We start from the raw sequence: 20370 nt of genomic DNA, 5'->3' as shown, positions 1-20370 counted from the left end.
ACTGCATTTGCTGTTGTCCTCAACTGAGCATGAGTGTAAATCTCAGCCTTATCAGAAATGTCAGGCACCCTTGTGTTAACAATACCTCTGTTGTCAGTCTTAAGTTCAATAGATACACTTATATACTTTACTGCTAAGTCCAGGGCATTGATTGGATAAGTTAGTTTAGCACAGCTGAAGACCCACTTACTGACACAATTGAGTGGAGTCTGAAGATCTCTACCTTTTTTGAATGTTTCACAATAAGTGTACACCAAGTAAAGACTTGCTTTTGTTTATTCCTTCACCAGTTGGCTACTTGGAGTAAAATATTGACCCTTAATTTTTTGTTTCCTTTACTCTTCATAGAAGATCAGCATCACAGATGAAACCATTTGTTGCCCCAACCCTAACTGCTCTTGAGCCATTTTAGAGGCAGTTCGAAGGCAACAGTATACAAGGAAAATACTGCAGATGCTGGAAATTGAAACCAATGCAAGAGAACCTCAGCAGGTCCGATTGCTTTTAATGACAGAGAAAAAAAAAAGTTATATTTAGAGTCTGATTATGGCTCAGCAAAAGTCATATCAGACACGAAATGTTAACTTTTTCTCTTTCCACAGAAGTGGCCAGACCTGCTGAGGTTCTCTGGCATGTTCTGTGTTTGAGTTGACCATATTACTGTGGGTCTGGAGTCACATGTCGGCAAGGCAAAATAAGGACAGCAATTTCCTTCCATAAAGGACATCAGTGATTAAGATGGACTTTTACAACAATTGATATTTGTTTTATGATCGCCATTACTGAGATTATTTTGCAGTTCCAATATTATATTATAATGGAATTTAGGTTCCCAGATCCTGGGCCTCTGGTTCAGAGGTACAGCCATTACTGGTTCAGAGATACAACCATTTTACCACTATCTTTCTCTGAATTTGTTACTTGATGCTAAAATTATAAGCACTCATTGGCAGCCTTATGTCACCTCACAAATATGGTTACTCTTTGTGTGTGCACTATGATTTCCAGCAGACAATTCAAATATGAAGTATGTTGTAGCAAAATCAATTTTGTCCCCTTCCATCAGGGATGCAGATTAATTTTCCAATGAGGAAATCATCTAGATAATGATAGAAATGAGAATGTTAAATTATTGTTCCACCTGCTCTTGATCTTGTAGTGTTTTGGTAATTACCAACCTAACTATGATTAACTATTTGAAACCCAGTCCATGAATCTAAATTAAGACACCATGATTTGTACAGACTAATATTGTACCAGAACTTGCATTTTCAGTGCTTTTATTCAAACGTACCTTTTAATTAGAAGAAATATCTGTAGTTTATTGGGTAAAGTCAGCTGTCATGCCCCAGAATATCTGTCCCATTGCCTTCGGATTAATGTACACTGATATATTATAGAAAAGTGATTGAGAGAAATCTGCTGGACAAAGTAGAGAAGCCACCCTGACAAAAAAAATCAATTATGAACATTTTCTTTGAATACATTCTCAGGTTTTGTACAGTTTTCTTTTTATGGACAAGCTTTCCTACTTGAATGGTATCATCCAAAGTTTTGTACTCTCTACCACTTCTGGTGAGATGATTGAAAGATTTCACATTGTCACCAGCTGGCTGAAAAGGCAACTTTAATAAGAACTGCTATGAAGTATTATATTCTTACTTTTATGTATGTGTAAATACTCAGTTATGTTTTTTTCTTCTCCAGAATTCTACTAGGATGCAGTATCACAATTATCAGCAATTCTCTAGTCTGTTGTCAAATGACCACTTTTAATATCTGTTCAAAGTGTCAATGTTAATGAGATATTTAGCATTTGAAATCACCACAAACACAATATTGAGCGTGTGCTCACTCATTCTCCAATAGTTACCAGCTGTGAGTGGTGTTCTGACTGATTTTTTTTTTCTTTCCACTCTTGCACGTAAGGCTTTAAGGTCAACTACAGCATACAACCCTAGTTGCAATCTGATAGTTTATCATATATTTCTGATTAAAGGTTAACACCTTTAGTTATTATTGCATAATTTGTGCAACATAACTGTACTTAGCAGCTGAATAATGATGCCAAAAAACATTTTATGGTGAATTGGAACCAGAAAATCTGGAGGAGTTATTCTAAATCAATTATCGTGTCATTTTGATTACATGGGTTTGATGATTTAGCCATGTTATTAAGTACTTGTAAAATGTTGTAATCAATAAATATCTATGCACTTCTTTCTTGGTTGCAACCCTTGGGATAAAAGGCATCTGTAAGTAATACATAATAAAATAGCAACTTTTAAGGCCTAATCATTGAAGATCAGTGTATTTACAGTCAAATGCTTGTTCGTTTTTTTTTTCTTTTAAAACTGAAATGTTATCATATTACAGGTACTTTCTCCTGCAATCTGTTATTACTGACACTGTCCTGGATGCTTTAAGTAACTTTGGGGAATGTAGACAATACCTATTAGGCAAAACAAAATCACAGCTTCAAATAACCATCCAATCTGTGCCAATATTAGGTTTTCTAACTAAGCAATAAAGGGAAGTGTTGCATCCTTAATATTGTTGAACTTGAAGGAAGACTATTTATCATTTTCAGTAAGACACTGGAATCATACTGGATTAGAATTCAAAAATGTAGCACTATAGCAGAATTTGAGTACTAGAAGAGAAGATGAAGGATCTGACCTGAGATGTTAGTAGTCAATATGACCAGACCAAAGTTCTGAATTTTTACAGAGAATTATCTGGGAGTATCACCTTACTTTTCTGTAATGCCTGTTTCATAGCTTGAGATGGCTTCACCACTTAATTAAAACTTATTGCCTGCACTGGTTTAGAAATGAATATCTCAAAACCGTTAGAAAAAAACTGCCCAGTGTTATTGGTACATCATTAATTATGGTGTTTTTTAAATCTTCAGCAGTTTAGATTTGTCAGAACTAGCAAAAGCAGCAAAGAAGAAATTGCAGTCTGTAAGTTATTTTTTTTCTTGGTATGATAAATGACTAACACATTAGAGCTTTAACTTTAATTTGAGCCTTCAAGCAATTATACTAAAATATCTAGTAGACGCTTGGCACAATTTGCCTTCCTATGCACATTACTTGCTAAAACTGTGCATTTTCTTTATAATGCACTTGCAGTTCTCCAACCCAAATGTAACTTTTGAATAGCTGTATAAAATGTTTTACTTTGCACAACCAGAGCTAGATTAATATTTTTGTAGTTACAAACTCGGTGACTTATGCAATTTTGTTACTTATTCTGGTTTGGCCTGCTTAGTTTGCCTTTACTACACATGGTACCACAGGGATGATAATTAGAACATGCGTGATTGCCCATTTATCTTGTGCACAGTATGCATACCTAAATAGAAAGGATTTCAACTTCTTCTGGACCACTTTCAAACAAAGAAATGTGGAATAGTGTTTCTTTTTAAAAAAATTCACAATTCATCTTCTCGCACATTTTTTCCAAAGAATATTCTAGCACTTACCATTGTAGAAGAACTGACTTGTACTCCAAAGCCAGCGAATTTGGCTTCACCAGTAGGACGCAGGATTTGTTGATGTCACCTTTTTTAACATTTGTCTTTGGGTGTTGAATACAATCTCTCTAAAGAGGGTCACTCAGTCACCTGGAATGTTCTCCTACACTGCACTACTATGCAGTGATAGTTTCACCATTTGGACATTCTTAATAGGTCTCGCTCTTAATCTGTCTCGCTATCCAAAAAAGATAATAAGTTTACATGAAATTAGTTTGCACTGAGCCATTAATATGCTTATCCCAAGACAGTTTTACAAACCTTAAAACCAGCTTTGTTGTTTAATATGTAATTTGGGCCCTCTTTGATTTGTGGTACAGCAATAGATACAATTGCAGCTGAGGACTGAGGATTTTCTATATCTGCAGCCCTATATTTGAGTCCTGATTTAGGATGGTCTGACTAGACACCAGTCACACCAAAATGCTTAATCATTTCTGCCATTTAGCATTTCTCTTAGCACTTGACCATCCCAACATGTATTGTGTTTTGGCAGCAAGACTACCATTGCTACTGCTCTTACAATATAAGTTCATAAGTTTGTGAGAAGACTTGTAGCTCGGGTGCTCATTGTTGTGGTTCTGTTCGCCGAGCTGGGAATTTGTGTTGCAGACGTTTCGTCCCCTGTCTAGGTGACATCCTCAGTGCTTGGGAGACTCCTGTGAAGCGCTTCTGTGATCTTTCCTCCGCCATTTGTAGTGGTTTGAATCTGCTGCTTCCGGTTGTCAGTTCCAGCTGTCCGTTGCAGTGGTCAATATATTGGGTCCAGGTCGATGTGCTTATTGATTGAATCTGAGTGCCATGCCTCTAGGAATTCCCTGGCTGTTCTCTGTTTCGGCTTGTCCTATAATAGTAGTGTTGTCCCAGCCGAACTAATGTTGCTTGTCATCTGAGTATGTGGCTACTAAGGATAGCTGGTCGTGTCATTTCGTGGCTGATTCTTAATTGCTTTCTAGGATGAGCAATAAATGTTGGTTATCCAGCAACACCCTCATCCCGTGAATGAGGGAAAAAAAAATCAGCATTCTTTCCATGCTACCATACCCAAGCCCAAATTACCAATCTGAGTTCCAGTCTGGGGCATCAATCTATGTGTTCTCATCCCCATAACAGTGCTACCAAGCAAGCTGATCAAGTGGGGGTTGAATGTTTCGAGAAGTAAGAGAGATGGAGGGCTACACAGCCACCATGGCCATTCACAGAAGAAATGAAGCCTGTGCTCAATGAACCGACAGGTTCTCTCAATTTCTTGAAGAATACTCATTTAAGCAATGGCCTTGAAGGTATTTATTTCACCATATAAACACAAAGCAGCAAACTATTTGGACGATGCTCCTTTCAACCTATGAGCACGTCCTTCAATTCCTTCCCTTGCTTGTGTGCTTAATTTGCTTCTCCTTCAATGCACCTCAACTGAACAGTTTCTTGTTTTGAGACACACACACACACACAAACACACAGACCCACATACACACATATACATATACACTTGTGGGGTGAATTTGTACTTGCAGTTACATTGTACTTTGCTCAAAAACTGCATGAATTCATGTAAGACTCTGTTATCTCACTTTTTAGATTAGAATCAGTCTAAACATCATGGCACAGACAGAGAACACTGGGGGCTAATATCTTCAACATATTGTCTGGCTAACACCAATTGTTACAGTTAACCTGAGAATGTAACTTTTAAAAGTTTTGTGATTTACACATGAAAGAAATGAAACTATCATGGTATTCGAACAGATGAAAGACTCAACAAACAATCAAGGTATCTTTCAATGTATAATTTCAGGTACATCACACTGTAAACTTTTGCTATAAAGCTATTGTTTCTCTGGCTAGGGTTTTGTCAATAGAGGTGAACAGTGCCGTTACGTCGAATGAGACCATGGTTTCTTCCTTGTCTATGTGTATATTTCTGATGATGTCCAAGAATTCCTGTGTTGATTGTATAGTGTCAATAAGCACATCGACCTGGACCCAATATACCGACCACTGCAATGGACAGCTGGAACTGACAACCAGAAGCGGCAGATTCAAACCACTACAAATGGCGGAGGAAAGATCACAGAAGCGCTTCACAGGAGTCTCCAAGCACTGAGGATGTCACCTAGACAGGGGACGAAACGTCTGCAACACAAATTCCCAGCTCGGCGAACAGAACCACAATAAGTTCATAAGATTTAGAGGCAGAATTAGGCCAGTCAGCTCATTTAGTCTGCCTTGCCACTCAATCGTGGCTGATGTTTCTCAACCCCATTCTCCAGCATTCTACTGTATTCATTGATCCCGTTACTAATCAAGAACCTGTCTATCTCTGTCTTTAAATACTCCCAATGACTTGGCCTCCACAACCCTCTGCAGCAATGAGTTCCACAGAATCACCATCCTCTGGTTGAAGAAAATTATCTTCAGGTTATGAGTCTATGAAACAATTACCCCTCACTTGGATTGGGCTCAAAAAGGAAACTAGAGGGAGAGAAATACATGAAGGTTCTTTGGCAAGACTGGAATCTTCCTGTTCACAATTTTATTTTTTGATATTCGTTTTCAGGGATTGACGAGCCTTGAAAATGAACTTGGCACTAGTCTTTGGAATCTTTTAATGCAATGAGCAGTTTTTTCATTTAGTTTGTAGTTCCTTTTCATACTTGATATTTTCAAACTGACTCTCCATCATTCCAAATACTTTCAAAGCACAGCAAATGGGTTATGTAGTTGAATCTCAATCACATTTTCTAGAGTAGTAATATGTTCTTCCTGATTCTATTTCTAGTTAAGTAATCACTTATTTGAGGAACTAGCTATGGATGTATATGATGAAGTGGATCGAAGGGAGACTGATGCAGGTGAGAATTCAGCTGTGAAGTGTCAACCGAAGTTGTAATATTTAGTAAACTTGCTCTCTGTTCGGAAAAAGTAATTCTGCTCTGAGTAATCCATTTGAAACTGCTGCCTTTTTTTCTTTAGCCTCTTTATTTTAAGGTTCATAAGTTTTTCTGATAGCATATGGTACCGAAATTTTGGGGAAACTGCCAGTAGCATTTACACTGGAGCATAAGCCTCTCAAACTAGAACCTCCTCCAATTTTTAATAAACTCTTACTCTAAGAACTTGAATTGTATTCCTGGATGATGTGTTTGCTCATTTTAATTTTAACAGGGCTTGATAGTTTAGGAAGCTAGGTTTGATTAAGGGTTACTGGTAGATCACATTTCTTTGTAGAAATAAATGAAACATATTTTCATTTTCTTTTTTCCCCACTGATCGTCTATATTGTACATAACCTCTCTCAAATATATCAAAACGGTTTTCATTTAATTAATTTATTTTGAAATTAGGTGCTTTTGGCTATCTAAGCAATTGCAACTATAGTTTTATATGATAATGTGATAACTCTCAATACGTTGAATGAGAGTTTGCTGATGGAAGGAAGAGTGTCCAGCCAGAAACTAGGGAGGGGTGTATGAATAAAAGAAAATGTCTCTGTCTCTAATTTGTTCGGTCACAATAAGTCATTAATGTACAGGAAGTGGGTGGGGCAGGAGGTAAGGCTAGAACGTTGATGGTGTAACATGAATTGGCATGGCTGTCGGACGACAAGGGGCATCTCTCCCTTTTTGAGCTTGGTGAACATATGTATAGAAAAGCGAGGTCTGCGTGGATGTTTGTGTGCGGATACTCCCAGGACAATCTGGCATCAGGCATGGTTGCAACAATGAAGCTGGATGATTTGCAACAATTTGGAAGAACTGAATATAGCCATTATTGTTACCTGTTGTAACCTTACTGGTCACCTCGAGTTTATGTAGTTTTCTACTGTGCTTTTGAGTTAACTTATTTTTTAATGTACAGTTTGGCTGACAACTCAAAACCACAGCACCCTGGTAACTGAAACAACAGTCATTCCCTTCCTTCCTGTGAATCCAGAGTACTCGTCAACAAGGAATCAGGCAAGTTTTCAGTAAATGCTGTCTTCCTGCAAGCACAATAGATATTTTGAATTCCGCCTGTTCGGACATATTATTGATGCACCTCTGGAGAAGTGGGGCTTGAACCCAGGCCTTCTGGTCCAGAGGTAGAGATATTACCACTGCATCGCAACAGCCCTGCTGCAAGCTCTGTAATTTTGCAAAAATGAATAAATTATTGTATAATCCAGTTGGTATCTGTATACTTTATCCAGTTATTGCTGTATCTGCAGTGTATTAGTGACATTTTCTGTTTAAAGTTCAGTATTAATTATTTGTGTAGTCTCTAATCTGAGGGTTTTTGTTTGCACCAGATTTTTAATTTGTTGTCTTGAGGTAGCCTGGAAGTTAACAATGAAATTCAGTTCAAGGATAATCACAGAAGTATTCTTTCAGTTAATAATATCTATGGTGCAAAGTGATGCATACTTTCAGACTTTTATCTGTATTTTACTCTTTAAATTGCAGGGAAGACAGAAGCTGGCACGGTTTAACGCTCATGAGTTTGCCACTTTAGTCATTGATATTTTAAGTGATGCCAAACGAAGACAACTGGGGAATCCAGTCACTAGTCCCAAAGGTGTGTGTTTCTTTTTAAATAATAAATATCAGTTTTTTAAAAAAAATTAACTAAGAATAAGACTAGAAGTAGAATTAGGCCATTTGGCCCATCAAGTCTGCTCTGCCATTCAATAATGGCTGATATGTTTCTCAACCTCATTCTCCTGCCTTCTCCTCATAACCTTTGATCCCCTTACTAATCAAGAACTTAACCATCTCTGTCTTTATATGCACTCAAAGATTTGGCCTCACAGCCTATAGCAGCAATGTGTTTCACAGATTCACCACCCTTTGGTTGAACAGATTCCTTCTCATTGTCAGTTCTTTCACTTGAGGGTGAGTCCTTGGGTCCTAGTCTTTTCTACTAATGAAAACATGATCTCCACATTTCGTAGTTGGACTGCTGTCTGCAAAAATGCAGATTTTAATGTACTATTCTCATTCACTTTGTATCAAAGGTGTCGTCATGAATCAGTGGGCTAGTATGCCAAAAATCATGCCCACTCTCCTGAGATGTAACAAATGTGCAAAGTTGATTAAACCACCAAATTGTCTAACTTTACTTAATTGTCTTTACTTCATTCAGGTTAAAAAATATGCACACCAGGTTTTTATGATTGAGAAAATAGCCAATTATTGCAATCAAACTTTTTTCCCCAGCTATAAAAATGTTAGAATACAAATAAGCCGTTCAGCTCATTTGAGACTGCTCCACCATTCAATGAGGTCATGCCTGATCTGATATACCTCAAATCCACTTCTCTGCCCTTTTTTTCCATATCTCTTGTTCCCTTACTGATCAAATTTCTGCCTATCCACTGCTTGGCCCAATACATGTGTTACATTATGACTCACACATGTATTGGGACATAATTTTACACCACATTCCACTGCTTGGCCCAATACATGTGTTACATTATGCTTAATTTTACACCACAATCTCTTGTTCCCTTACTGATCAAATTTCTGCCTATCTGCATCTTGAATACACATAATAACCCATCAACAACAAAGGTTTGCCAGACCTGTTCCAGGATTGTGGCACTATCTCCTATGAAGAGAGTTTGGTAAAATTGGGCCTGCATTCTGTAGTATTTCAGACAATGAAAGGTGATCTCACTGAAACCTACAAAATATTTAAAGGGTTAGGCAGGGTGGATACAGGTAAGAAGAGGTTTCCTCTGGTTGAGGAGTCTGGAACCGAGGGCACAATTTTAAAAATAAAGGGGGTACTGCTTCGGTCTCAAATTAGAATTTCTTCTTACTGTGGGTTGTGAATCTTTGGACTTCTCAACAACAAAGATTGTGGAAGCTCACTAATTCTGTATGTTTAGGATAGAGATTGATAGATTTCTGATTAGCAGTGGCATACACAGTTATGGGCATTGGGTGAAAATGGCCACTGAACTGTTTCATCAGCCATGATTGTATTGAATAGTAGAGCAGGGTTGATGAACTGAATGGTCTATGGTTTCTATGTTCCTAATATTTACTTTGACAAGTCAAAGAAAAGGGAGCATTAAGGAATTATTCTAATTTTTAATGGATAGTTAAATGGAAGAAGCTAAAGTCGTACAATCTGGAGAATTAGATTAAGATTGCTTCAGATCAAAGTATTAAAAGGTATTAGGAGGTAAATTATAACATTGCAGATAACTAATAAAATCAAAGATAATTTCAGTGAGAAATCTGAGGTCAATAAATATTTTTAGAAACATACCAGAACAAGGTATTTCAAACAAGTGTGTTGGGACTTGCAAAATTCATCTGGATGGCTGCAAGGATGAACTGTTCATGTATGACTATTTGAAGAATGATCTCGATTCTTTCTTTTCCTCTGTTACCTGCAAAGAGGGTACACTCTTTCACTTTCAATCTGAATCAGTTAGTGGTACCATTTCATCTAGATTGTGAACAGCCGGACTATAAAGGTGACCTTTATTGGAGAGAGACAATTATTGATAAATTTCCAATGCGTAATATTAAAGTTAAAACTGTCATAGTTCTATCAGACCATAGCACTGCTGTTATTAGAATGAGATGACTGGTAGTGGTTTAACCTGAGGGTCACCACTCCTCAAATGAGCGGGAGGTCCTTCATAGAGCCATTATAGGAATTGAACCCAAAGTTAGTTGGCATTGCCCTGTATTGCTAACCAACTCCCATAAATACATAATGTATACTCTCTGATCATCATACCAGTGGTTGTTGTTGCCTGTAGTTGTGCAAAGGCTGTTACAATAAGTTATCTCCTATTTTGATTGATTTTCTTAATTTTTGGGCCATTCAGTTTGCGAACTGTTCGGTTTCTTTTTCTTGTTAACACAGAAAATGTGGAAATTATACTGAAGAATATTAATGATCACCATGGCGGTGAGAGCCATGACAATGATCAGCCAGATTATGACAGTGTTGCTTCAGATGAAGATACGGACCAGGAACCAGCAGTTAAAGCAGTTAGAGCAAAGGTATCTCTCGTTCATTTTAAATGACCTTTTAAAATAGTTGATGCCTCATATTGATTGTGTAGTCCTGAGTTATGATAACGAACCTTTAAGTTCCAGTTCACTTCTAAAGTTTGTAATAATATGCATTTCTTATTTACAAATATTACAAAGGAAGGAAAAATGGTTGAGTGTTCTAAATTCAGAATACTTATCTTTTTTATTCAACCTCAACATGTTCTCCAGGATACATACTTATGAAAATGCAATATTTTTCAGTAGAAAATTCCAGGTTAGAGTTTCCATGCTTGCTCAGTAATTTGAGTAATATTGATTGCTGAGAATAATTGGTCACATCCAGCTGAAGCTCTATTGTAAGCAGCATGGGGTGAGATTTCAGGGGCAAATGAAAGCCTTCTCGGCTTCATGTGGCCAATTCAAACTTTGGCTGTCACCAAGCTTCCTCAAAATGAGAATAACTTGCAGTGCCATGCATTTTCTAATAGCAAAGCTTATTTGGCTGACTTTGTTTGTGGACAGTACCTTGGAGGAGTCAACTGCTGCACTGTCTTGAGATTAAGTGGGAATGATTATAAGGCAGTAATCTCAAATGTGGGTTTAAAAACTCGATTTTTTAATTATAGCTTGATCTACATGTTTTCAGTATGGTAATATTGTTATAATTCACCTATTTAAAAACTGAAATTCCAGATTTTATCACATTTGAATCTGTTTACTCATTGTTGCAGCGTTTAATGTCTTGGCCCAGTTCCTTTACTTGATAAACTATTCTAATTGTCAAGTTCAACAATGAAAAGTTGTTATGCTAAAGCGTAAAAATGATTTTAAAAGGAAAAGTTTACTGTAACTTTAGGTTCTTAACATTTTGATTTCTTCTATATCTGCAAAGAAACATTTTTTTTTTATCAGTTGCACTTTTTATTGTAGAGCATGGACTCTGATCTGTCAGATGGACCAATTACATTGCAGGAATACATGGAGGTGAAAAATGCACTCAGCGCTTCTGAGGCAAAGATACAACAGCTGATGAAAGTGAACAGCAACTTGAGTGATGAACTGCGTTTGATGCAAAAAAAGGTAAGCGTCTTTTTATTCCAGTTACTGTTTGAAATGTGCAGTGCTGTCTGGAGTCTTGGGAGTAATAGTAAATTTTAAGAATCAATTGACTAGGATCTCAGCAATTTTTAAAAAAAATTATTATTGTAGCTCTGTGGATTATTGTATGCCATTTAACTTTTGTCTCTTTATTTGGGGTAGTGAGACTGTGGGGTTGAGTATCTTTACCCTAAATGAAATAGCAAATAATAAGATTAAACTTCATAGTTCTCATTTATTCTACTTATCTCATTTTCTTTGTTTTCTTGTTGAATTGAATCTGTGCTGGTAATGAGGATCTTTGGCCTTCTAGATTCCTTTTTGAAAAGTTCTTCCTCTCCCTCTCCCCACTATGACCAATTTTCTTGATTTCATGTGGCTTTGGGGTAATTGACTTGGTGAAAATTAGGTTAGTTATGACTATATTAAGGGCTTCAAATAATTGAGTATTGTTTTGAGTCCTTGGTTGTTAAGAACATCAACAGCAAAGCACAATTGCTTCAGCTTTTGCTGGTTGCATTTATAGAACAAAACGTTCATGTCAAGATCATCATGATTTTCTATCTCTCACTTTTTATAGGGCTGCAGTATTCTTTGAGGTGAAGGGGTGGGGAGAAGCTAATATGTCTTGGAGAACCCTGTTGTTGTGGTTCTGTTATTCTATTGAATGATAAAATCATGTAGTACAGAAGCCAACAGTTCAGTCCACCATGTTTATGCGATCTCTTGAAAGATCTTGCCACTATTTACCACTGCCATGTTCTTTTCTCCTAGCTCTGCAATTTCTTTCCCTTCAAGTATATTCCCAGTTTGCTGTGTTTACTGTTAAGTCTACTTGTGCCACCCTTTATGCACTACATTACAGCCATGAACCAATATTTCCTTGTCTGCAGCCTCCTGTTGACGTAATGCTTGTGATGTGAGCGTGGTTATCAATGACTTTTGTTTATCTAAAATCTCAAAATTGTGTTTTCTCTTATTCCTTTTTATTTCCATTAATGTGCTTTAAGACTGTACAGTATTTATCTGTATTGAAGGCCACCTGGCAATGTTGGGTTCACTTTCCCAACATGATTCAATCTTCTTCAGGAGCATGGTGCTGGTTAGCATTATCTCAACAATTATTTATTATGCCAAATGCCATCCTGTTCAGAGGAGAACATGATTCTGAGCCTTGGATTGAGCTGAGTACAGTTTTAATACTGTAGTCCACCTGCCAATGTGGAAAATTGCCCAGGTACATGTCCTGTCTGTTTCTCTAGCACATCAAAATGATGAAAGGGTTGTCAAGTGTCCTAGCCTGCAAAACTTTCAAAGGAATAACTTGCTCATTGATGGTCTGTTTGGGTTCTGTCAGGACCACACTGCTCCCGATTTCATTGTAGCATTAGTCCAAACATGGACAAAAGTGCTGAACAGAGTTGAGCTGAGAATATCTGCTCTTGATATCAGGGCAGCACTTAACCAATTATGGCATCAAAGAACCCAACAAAAACTGAAGTCAATGGGAATTGGAGATTGGCTGGGGCAGAGTTCATTGAAAAGAGTCATGCCTAGCACACTGGAAGATGGTTGTAGTTGGTGGAGAGCTGTCATCTCGTATCAAAGGATGTTAGTGCAGGACTTCCTCATGAAAGTATCCTAACCCCCACCCATCTTCATCTGCTTTATCCATGAACTTTCCTCCCATCATAAAGTCAGAAATGGGATTGTTCACTATGATATTCAGCATTGTTCACAATTTCAATACTGAAACAGTCTGTGCCCATAATAAGAAGGCCTGGACAACTCCCAGCTTGAGCTGATAAGTGGCAGTCATGCCACACCACTGCTCGACAATCACCACCTCCACCAAGAGAGAATCTAACCAGTTGCCCATGACATTCAATGGCACTATCATTGCTAAATCCCTCACAATCAACATCCTAGGGCTTACTGTTGACTAGAAACTTGATTGAATCAGCCATGTAAATACTCTAGCAGGTCAGAGGCTAGAAAACCTGCAGTGAGTAACCCACCTCCTGTCTCCTCAATGCCTGTATACCTTCTACAAGACACACAATTGGAGTGAGATGGAATACTCTTCACTCAAAGGCTGCAGCTCCAACAACATTCAAATCTTGACACCACCCAGTGTGCACCACATGGGGACTTGCACCCAATCCACTACTTTTAACATTCATCCCCTTCACTATTAATAACCAATAACAGCAGTCCGTGCTACCTACAAGATACATTGCAATAACTCATGAAGGGTCCTTTTGAGGACGTTTTCAAAACCTCTACCACTCAAAAGGCCAGGGATTTCGGGTGCATGGGAACACCACTACCTGCAATTTTCTGTTTCAAGTTATTTCCTGGCTTGGAAGCCTGTCGTTATACCTTCATTGTTGCTAGGCACGGGTGACGCTATCAAACTCCCTCCCTACAGCACTGTTGGTGTTCCTGCACCCAAGAACTAAAACAGTTCATGAAGGCACCTGATGACCATCTGCTTCAGACTAATTAGGGATGTGTAAGAAATGCTGGCCCAACCATCAATACCCACATCACATGAACAAATAATTTCAAAAATGCTGTCGATCAGGAAATCTTTATCTGAAATCCTTTCTCCAAAATCCTCAGGGCCAACTGGTTTTTGGATAAAATTTCCAGTTTTTGGAATTGTATACCATATAGGTCTGCTCAGACCCTTTTGAGGGGAAGCCACTTTGCTTGGCCTGGATGGAGCCAAACAGATCTGTAGATAGAGTTCTGGCCCTTTTTGGAGAAAACATTTCCACTTTTTAGGTCTGTTTAGGCCAAGCAATGTTTTTTTTCCCAAAAGGCCTGGAAGCAGTTTATTTACAGATCTGTTCGATCCCTCAGTTTTTGGGTCTTTTCAGTGTTCAGAACTGGGATGAATGTCATCTGACCTGTCATTGTGACTAGACCCTTCTGTGAAGTTACCTCCTATTCTTTTTTTTAAAAAAGAAAAACCCTTTTTAAGGCAAGAAAGGTAAATAACTTGCAAAATAAGTTTATTCATTATTTTATTAAGCCTTTGTGTTCTTATTTTTGGCACTTGGTCAGAGAGAGAAGTGCTAATAAGGTATTTTTATTGTTCCTTTAAGACTGATTTGTAGCAATTGGTTTGCATTTCTGCCTAAACTATTCCTAGTTTGACACTCAAGCAGTGGAAAGCAACTGAAACTTCAAAAACATGATTAGCTTTCCAGTGGAATTGTTTTACCGTTGTTTTGTGACAATTGTTAGAAAGTGTTAAATTTTCTTTTGAAACAAAGTAATTCCTTTAGAGTGATAAATTGAGCAATTTGTTAATCTGTTTTATTAAGCATCCCTCCTGTTACTATGGAAGGTCCCTGGTTCTAATTCAGCAATATTCCACTCTCCTCGACTTTCCCTTTTGAGCTATCCACGCAGGAAGATAAAACAGAAAATCTCGTAATGGTAGGTTTTTTTAGAAAGTAAGAATAGTGATGGCAAACATTTCACCAGCACTGAAGCTTAGAATGCAGAAGTAGCTTAAGTTTAAGCTGAGCACATTGTCTCACCAGTATGAGAAGGTGCAACATTTTCATTATTTTGTTATGCAAAGAAAAAGTGCTGATTGTAGTCAACGAGTTTGATTATAATTAAATTGTCATTAATATAAATTACTTGGATGTGAATATAGGAGGCACAGAATAAAGAATGTTTACAGCCCAGGAACAGGCCCTTCGGCCCTCCAAGCCTGAGCCGATCCAAATCCACTGTCTAAACCCAGTTCCTAAGCATCTGTATCCCTCTGCTCCTCACCTACTCATGCATCTGTCCAGACGCACCTTGAATGAATCTACCAAGCCTGCCTCTACTACCTCTGCTGGCAACGCATTCCAGGTACCTACCACCCTCTGTGTAAAATACTTTCCCCGTGTATCCCACTTGAACCTTTCACCCCTCCCCTTGAAAGTATGACCTCTCGTTGAATCCCTCACCCTGGAAAAAAGCTTATCTCTGTCCACCCTGTCTCTACCCTTCATGATTTTGTAGACCTCAATCGGGTCCCCCCTCAATTTCCTTTTTTCTAATGAAAACAATCCTAACCTACTCAACCTCTCTTCATAGCTCGCGCCTTCCATAACAGGCAAAATCCTTCTCTGCACCCTCTCTAAAGCATCCACATCCTTTTGGTAATGTGGCGACCAGAACTGTACACAGTATTCTAAATGTGGCCGAACCAGAGTCTTGTACAATTGTTAATACGTGAGCGGTTATATTCAATACCCCGTCTGATGAAGGCAAGCATACCATATGCATTTTTGACCACACTATCCACCTGTGCAGCCACATTCAGAGTACAATGGACCTGAACGCCCTGATCTCTTGGTTTGTAAGTTTCAGGTGACACCAAAATTGGTGTTGTAGTGTACAATGAAGAAGATTATCTTGGAGTACAGAAGGACCTTGATCTGATGAGTGGCAGATGGAGTTTAGTTTAATCTGAGGTGTTGCATTTTGCTAAGGCAAATCAGGACAGGACTTGTACTGTAAATGGTAGTGTCTTGGGGAATGTTGCCGGACAAAGAGATCTAGGGGTGCAAGTTTGTTGAAGGTGGTTTCACAGGTAGACAGGTTAGTGAAGAAGACATTTGGTACACTGGCCTTTAATGGTCAGTGTATTGAGTATAGGAGTTGGGATGTCATATTGTGGCTGTACAAGAATGGCATTCAGTTCTGGACTCCCTGCTATTGGAGACATGTTGTTACACTTGAAGAGATGTACAAGAATGTTGCTGGGGTTGAAGAGTTTAAGCTAAAGGAAGAGGCTGAATAGGCTGGGCTATTTTCCCTGGAGTATTGGAGGTTGAGGGGTGACCTTATAGAGGTTTATAAAATCATAAAGGGCAAGATAGAGTGAATAGCCAAGGTCTTTTTTTTCATGGTAGGGGTATACAAAACTAGAGGGCATAGGTTTAAGGTGAGAAGGGAAAAATTTGCAAGAGAGCTAAGGGGCAACATTTTCATGCAGAGGCTGGTGCATGTATGGAATGAGCTGCCATGGGAGATAGTGGAGGCTGGTGCAATTACACCATTGAAAAGGCATCTGGATGGGTACATTAATAGAAGGGTTTAGAGGGATATGGGCCAAATGCTGGCAGATGGGTATAGATTAATTTAGGACGCCTGGTCGGCATGGACAAGTTGGTCCAAAGAGTGTGTTTCGGTGCTGTTCAACTCTGACTCCAAAACAGCTTAAAGGTTGTATTAATATTTGAACAGATTGGAGAAGAGTATGTTGCAAATGACAAATGTGCTGTCGCTTCATCCCTAGGTTGTTCTATTGCATAGTTACATGTTGAGCTGTAAAGGAATAGACATGAATATGCAACACACTCACCCCAGGCATTAATTTAAACAAACATAAACATTGATAATAAAGCCAGGATTAGTTGCCCAACCCTAACTGCCTTTGAAATTGTTGTCGAGCCACTTTCTTGAACCGCGGGAATCCGTGTGGTATAGTTGCATTCAAAAGTTGCGTTAGGAAGTTACAGGTTTCGATTTAGTGAAAATGAAGGAGCAAAAATGCTAGTTGAACTTATAGGTGATGTTCCTTTCCATCTGCCCTCAGTGGTAGAAGTCACATTTTTTGGAAGTTGCTTTTTGAAGAAACTGAGTCAAATAGCACTGCAATAGCTAAGAAAATTATAAATATGATTCCCAAACTTGTAACACTTCACAATGCCACTATACCAATCCCAGAAATAAATGAGGCACATTTTGTTATCTATTTGGTGCATTATAGAAAGCGGTGTTAATGATCACAAGCTGGCTGGTCAGAAAGTGAAATCTCAATAGTGATAATTCAGTGAGTGGTAATTAAAAATTAATCACGATCTGATGCAAATATGATCTGCTCAGGGACTTGAGACTCAGCGAAGAAGGAAACACAATAACTATTTTACAATGGCTGTCAAACAGCAGCAAGATCTGAAATTACAGTATGTGTGCTTGAGAGATGTAACGGAAGCTGTTTACAGTCTCTGAAGGAGAGAGAGGAGTAACCTGAGCAATTCAGCTCAGTGATTCATGAAATTGTCAGAGCAGTTTACAAGGTATTAAATGACATTTCCAATGCAATGTTGTTTTTAAATGAATGTGCAGACAACACTAGACCATCCATTTCATTTTCCTTGTCCAGAAAGGTTGTTATAATTTCATATTCATTTGTTTCGATAGTTAAAAATTAAACAGCCAGAATTCGCCCTGAACTGAAATTTCATCTGGTTTATTCTCTCATTTGAAAAATAGTGGATTGGAACTGACATTATTTAGCGGTTGGTAAAATATTTTAAAATAGGCTGTTCAATCTAAACCGGAAACTGCACATGTTATTCTTTCGAAATAGAAACAAACATTTTAAGCAAGAGCTCTTATCTAAACACAAGCTCCACCCAACATAAGCATTTTTTTCCCAGTGTAGCCATTAATAATTTGTACCAAGTTGCCTTAATTTGTCAAAATTGAAGTAGGCACTTTGGCAGTACCAGGTTTGATTACAGTCTACTGAGTTAATTGGTTAACAGTAGAGAATTGTCCATTTTCTAACATACCCATGGTAAAAGGAAAAGAAATAATGTTTGGATCTGGTGTATTTTACCTGATCTGGAGGTCTCAAAGCACTTTACAAAATAAATTTACTTTAATGTAGGTAAATGCAACAGTCAATTTGTGTGACAAAAACAGCCATTGTAGGAGAATCTCAACAGGTCTGGCAGCATCTATGAAGATAGAAGCATTGTTAACATTTTGTGTTGTATGACTCTCCAGAACTGAAAGGGACTAGAAAATGATAGCTTTTATGCTGTTGATAAAGGGGGAGGGGCTGAGAGCAAAACTGTGTGTGTCCAGAGGCCCAGGTTCAACCTCCACTTGTTTGAGAGATATGTAACATTGCTGAACAGGTTCATTAGAAAATACCTAAACGGCATAGGGAGTACTAAGAATAGTAAAGGAGAGATTGAGATGTAATACAGGTGTGATAGGGAGAAAGTGGGTCCATTCTGCTGAAAGCAAAGTCAGCTGCACACAGTTGTAACTCATTGTTGCATTCCGAAGGCTGTAAAATGCCTAAGCATAAAATTAAATCCTGTTCCTCCAGCTTGTACTGAGCTTTGTTGGGACATCGCAGCAGGCCTAGGACAGAAATGTTAGCATGGGATCAAGATGGTTTATTGAAATGGAAAACAACAAGAAAATCAGGATCATTCTTGTTGGCAGAGCAGAGGAGTTTCACAAAGTGCTCACCCAATCTTTATTTTGTCTCTCAAATGTAAAGGAGGTTGTATTGTGAGTAGCAAATATGGTAAACTCCATTGCAAGGACCACAAGTGAAATGCTGCAAGTAAAAGCCTGGGACAGTGAAGAAAGAAGGGTTGATGGGGCAAGTGTTTCACCTGCAGTTACATGAAAAGGTGCTGAGGATGTGAAGAAATCTTAGGGTTAATGGAGGAGTGGACTGGGTTGTCATAGAGAGAATAGCTTCTGCATAATACTGAGTGTGGATGGGAGGGGAAGATATCTCTGGTATCTGCTGGTAATGGTGAAGATGATGGAGACTGGAGTGGAAAGTCAGCCTAAGGGGAACTCTTTTGGGAGGAACAACACCAGGGTGAGGGCAGAAGTACAGGAAATAAATGAAATATGGCTGGGAGCTCTTAACTACAGCGGTGTGAATCCTTGGAAGAAAAAAAGGACATATTGGAGACATCTCTGTGGAAGGTGACATTATTAGACAGATGTGACTGAGTAACTGGGAAATGAAATTGTATCCTTGCAGGAAGCAGGATGTGAGGAACTGCAGTCAAGGTAACTGGGATTCTATAGGCTTGTAATGGATCTTGTTGGATAGACTATCCCCAGAAATAAAAACAGCAAACTCGAGGAAAGAGTCAAAGATGGAGCTAGTGAAGATAAGAGAAGGGTAGAAATTGGAAGTAAAATTACAGATGAGAAGGGCATCACTGATGATATCATCAGTGTATTGGAGAAAGAGTTTTGGGAGGAGTAGGGCTGGAATGTTCTACATGCTGCATAAAGATAAGCACATTGGGCACCCATGGCTGCATTTTTGACTTTGAGAAAGTGAGATGAGTTATAGGAGAAGTTATTCAAAACAAGACTGAGCTCAGCCAGGTGAAGGAGGGTGGTGGTGGTTGGGGACTGTCACTGGATTGGAAAAGGCTTGCATGGTACGGCTGCCAGGTGGGTTTTTTTTTGGGAAGAAGGTGGAAATGAGCTCTGCAGGGTGGGGTCTGAGGTAAGAAGTATAGAGAGGTGATCTCCAAAGAAAATTAGGTAAATAGGAATCCTTGAAACAACAGTTTGATGCTCAGTGATGGTGTTATGGCCTAGGAGGGCATTAGCAATTTACCTAACAAATCCCAGAAACTGCAATTTCTGATCACATTGTCCTACTTTTGGGATGTAAATTAAGGGATGAATTATGTCTAAGCCAAAGATCTGGAAGAACTCCTCCTGTTAAATAGTTTGTAGAATCTTTTGCCATACCTGAATTAAAAAAAAATATGAAAGTAGGAGTATACTTAAGAGGGAAATCAGGAGGGCAAAACAGGGACATGAGATAGCTTTGGCAAATAGAATTAAGGAGAATCCAAAGGGTTTTTACAAATATATTAAGGACAAAAGGGTAACTAGGGAGAGAATAGGGCCCCTCAAAGATCAGCAAGG

At 38.5% G+C, this 20370-nt stretch overlaps 1 protein-coding gene across 15 annotated transcripts in view; it reads left to right on the top strand.

The window, feature by feature from the left end:
• Positions 1 to 20370, top strand: part of git2a (G protein-coupled receptor kinase interacting ArfGAP 2a) — an 84893-nt gene that overhangs the window by 40407 nt on the left and 24116 nt on the right. For 9 of the 15 annotated variants that reach the window (XM_043715514.1, XM_043715505.1, XM_043715502.1 and 6 more), the window contains exons 9-15: positions 2250 to 2255; positions 2915 to 2966; positions 6321 to 6393; positions 7400 to 7497; positions 7984 to 8095; positions 10406 to 10545; positions 11470 to 11619. In XM_043715514.1, the coding sequence (XP_043571449.1) occupies positions 2250 to 2255; positions 2915 to 2966; positions 6321 to 6393; positions 7400 to 7497; positions 7984 to 8095; positions 10406 to 10545; positions 11470 to 11619 (631 nt within the window). The remainder of the gene's footprint in view (positions 1 to 2249; positions 2256 to 2914; positions 2967 to 6320; positions 6394 to 7399; positions 7498 to 7983; positions 8096 to 10405; positions 10546 to 11469; positions 11620 to 20370) is intronic. The other 6 variants (XM_043715503.1, XM_043715507.1, XM_043715510.1 and 3 more) reach the window with 2 other exon arrangements.

Source organism: Chiloscyllium plagiosum, chromosome 25 (assembly GCF_004010195.1).
Source record: "Chiloscyllium plagiosum isolate BGI_BamShark_2017 chromosome 25, ASM401019v2, whole genome shotgun sequence".
Taxonomy (NCBI): Eukaryota; Metazoa; Chordata; class Chondrichthyes; order Orectolobiformes; family Hemiscylliidae; genus Chiloscyllium; species Chiloscyllium plagiosum.
Note: the sequence above shows the minus strand (reverse complement) of the source record. Positions and strands in the feature narration are given on the sequence as shown.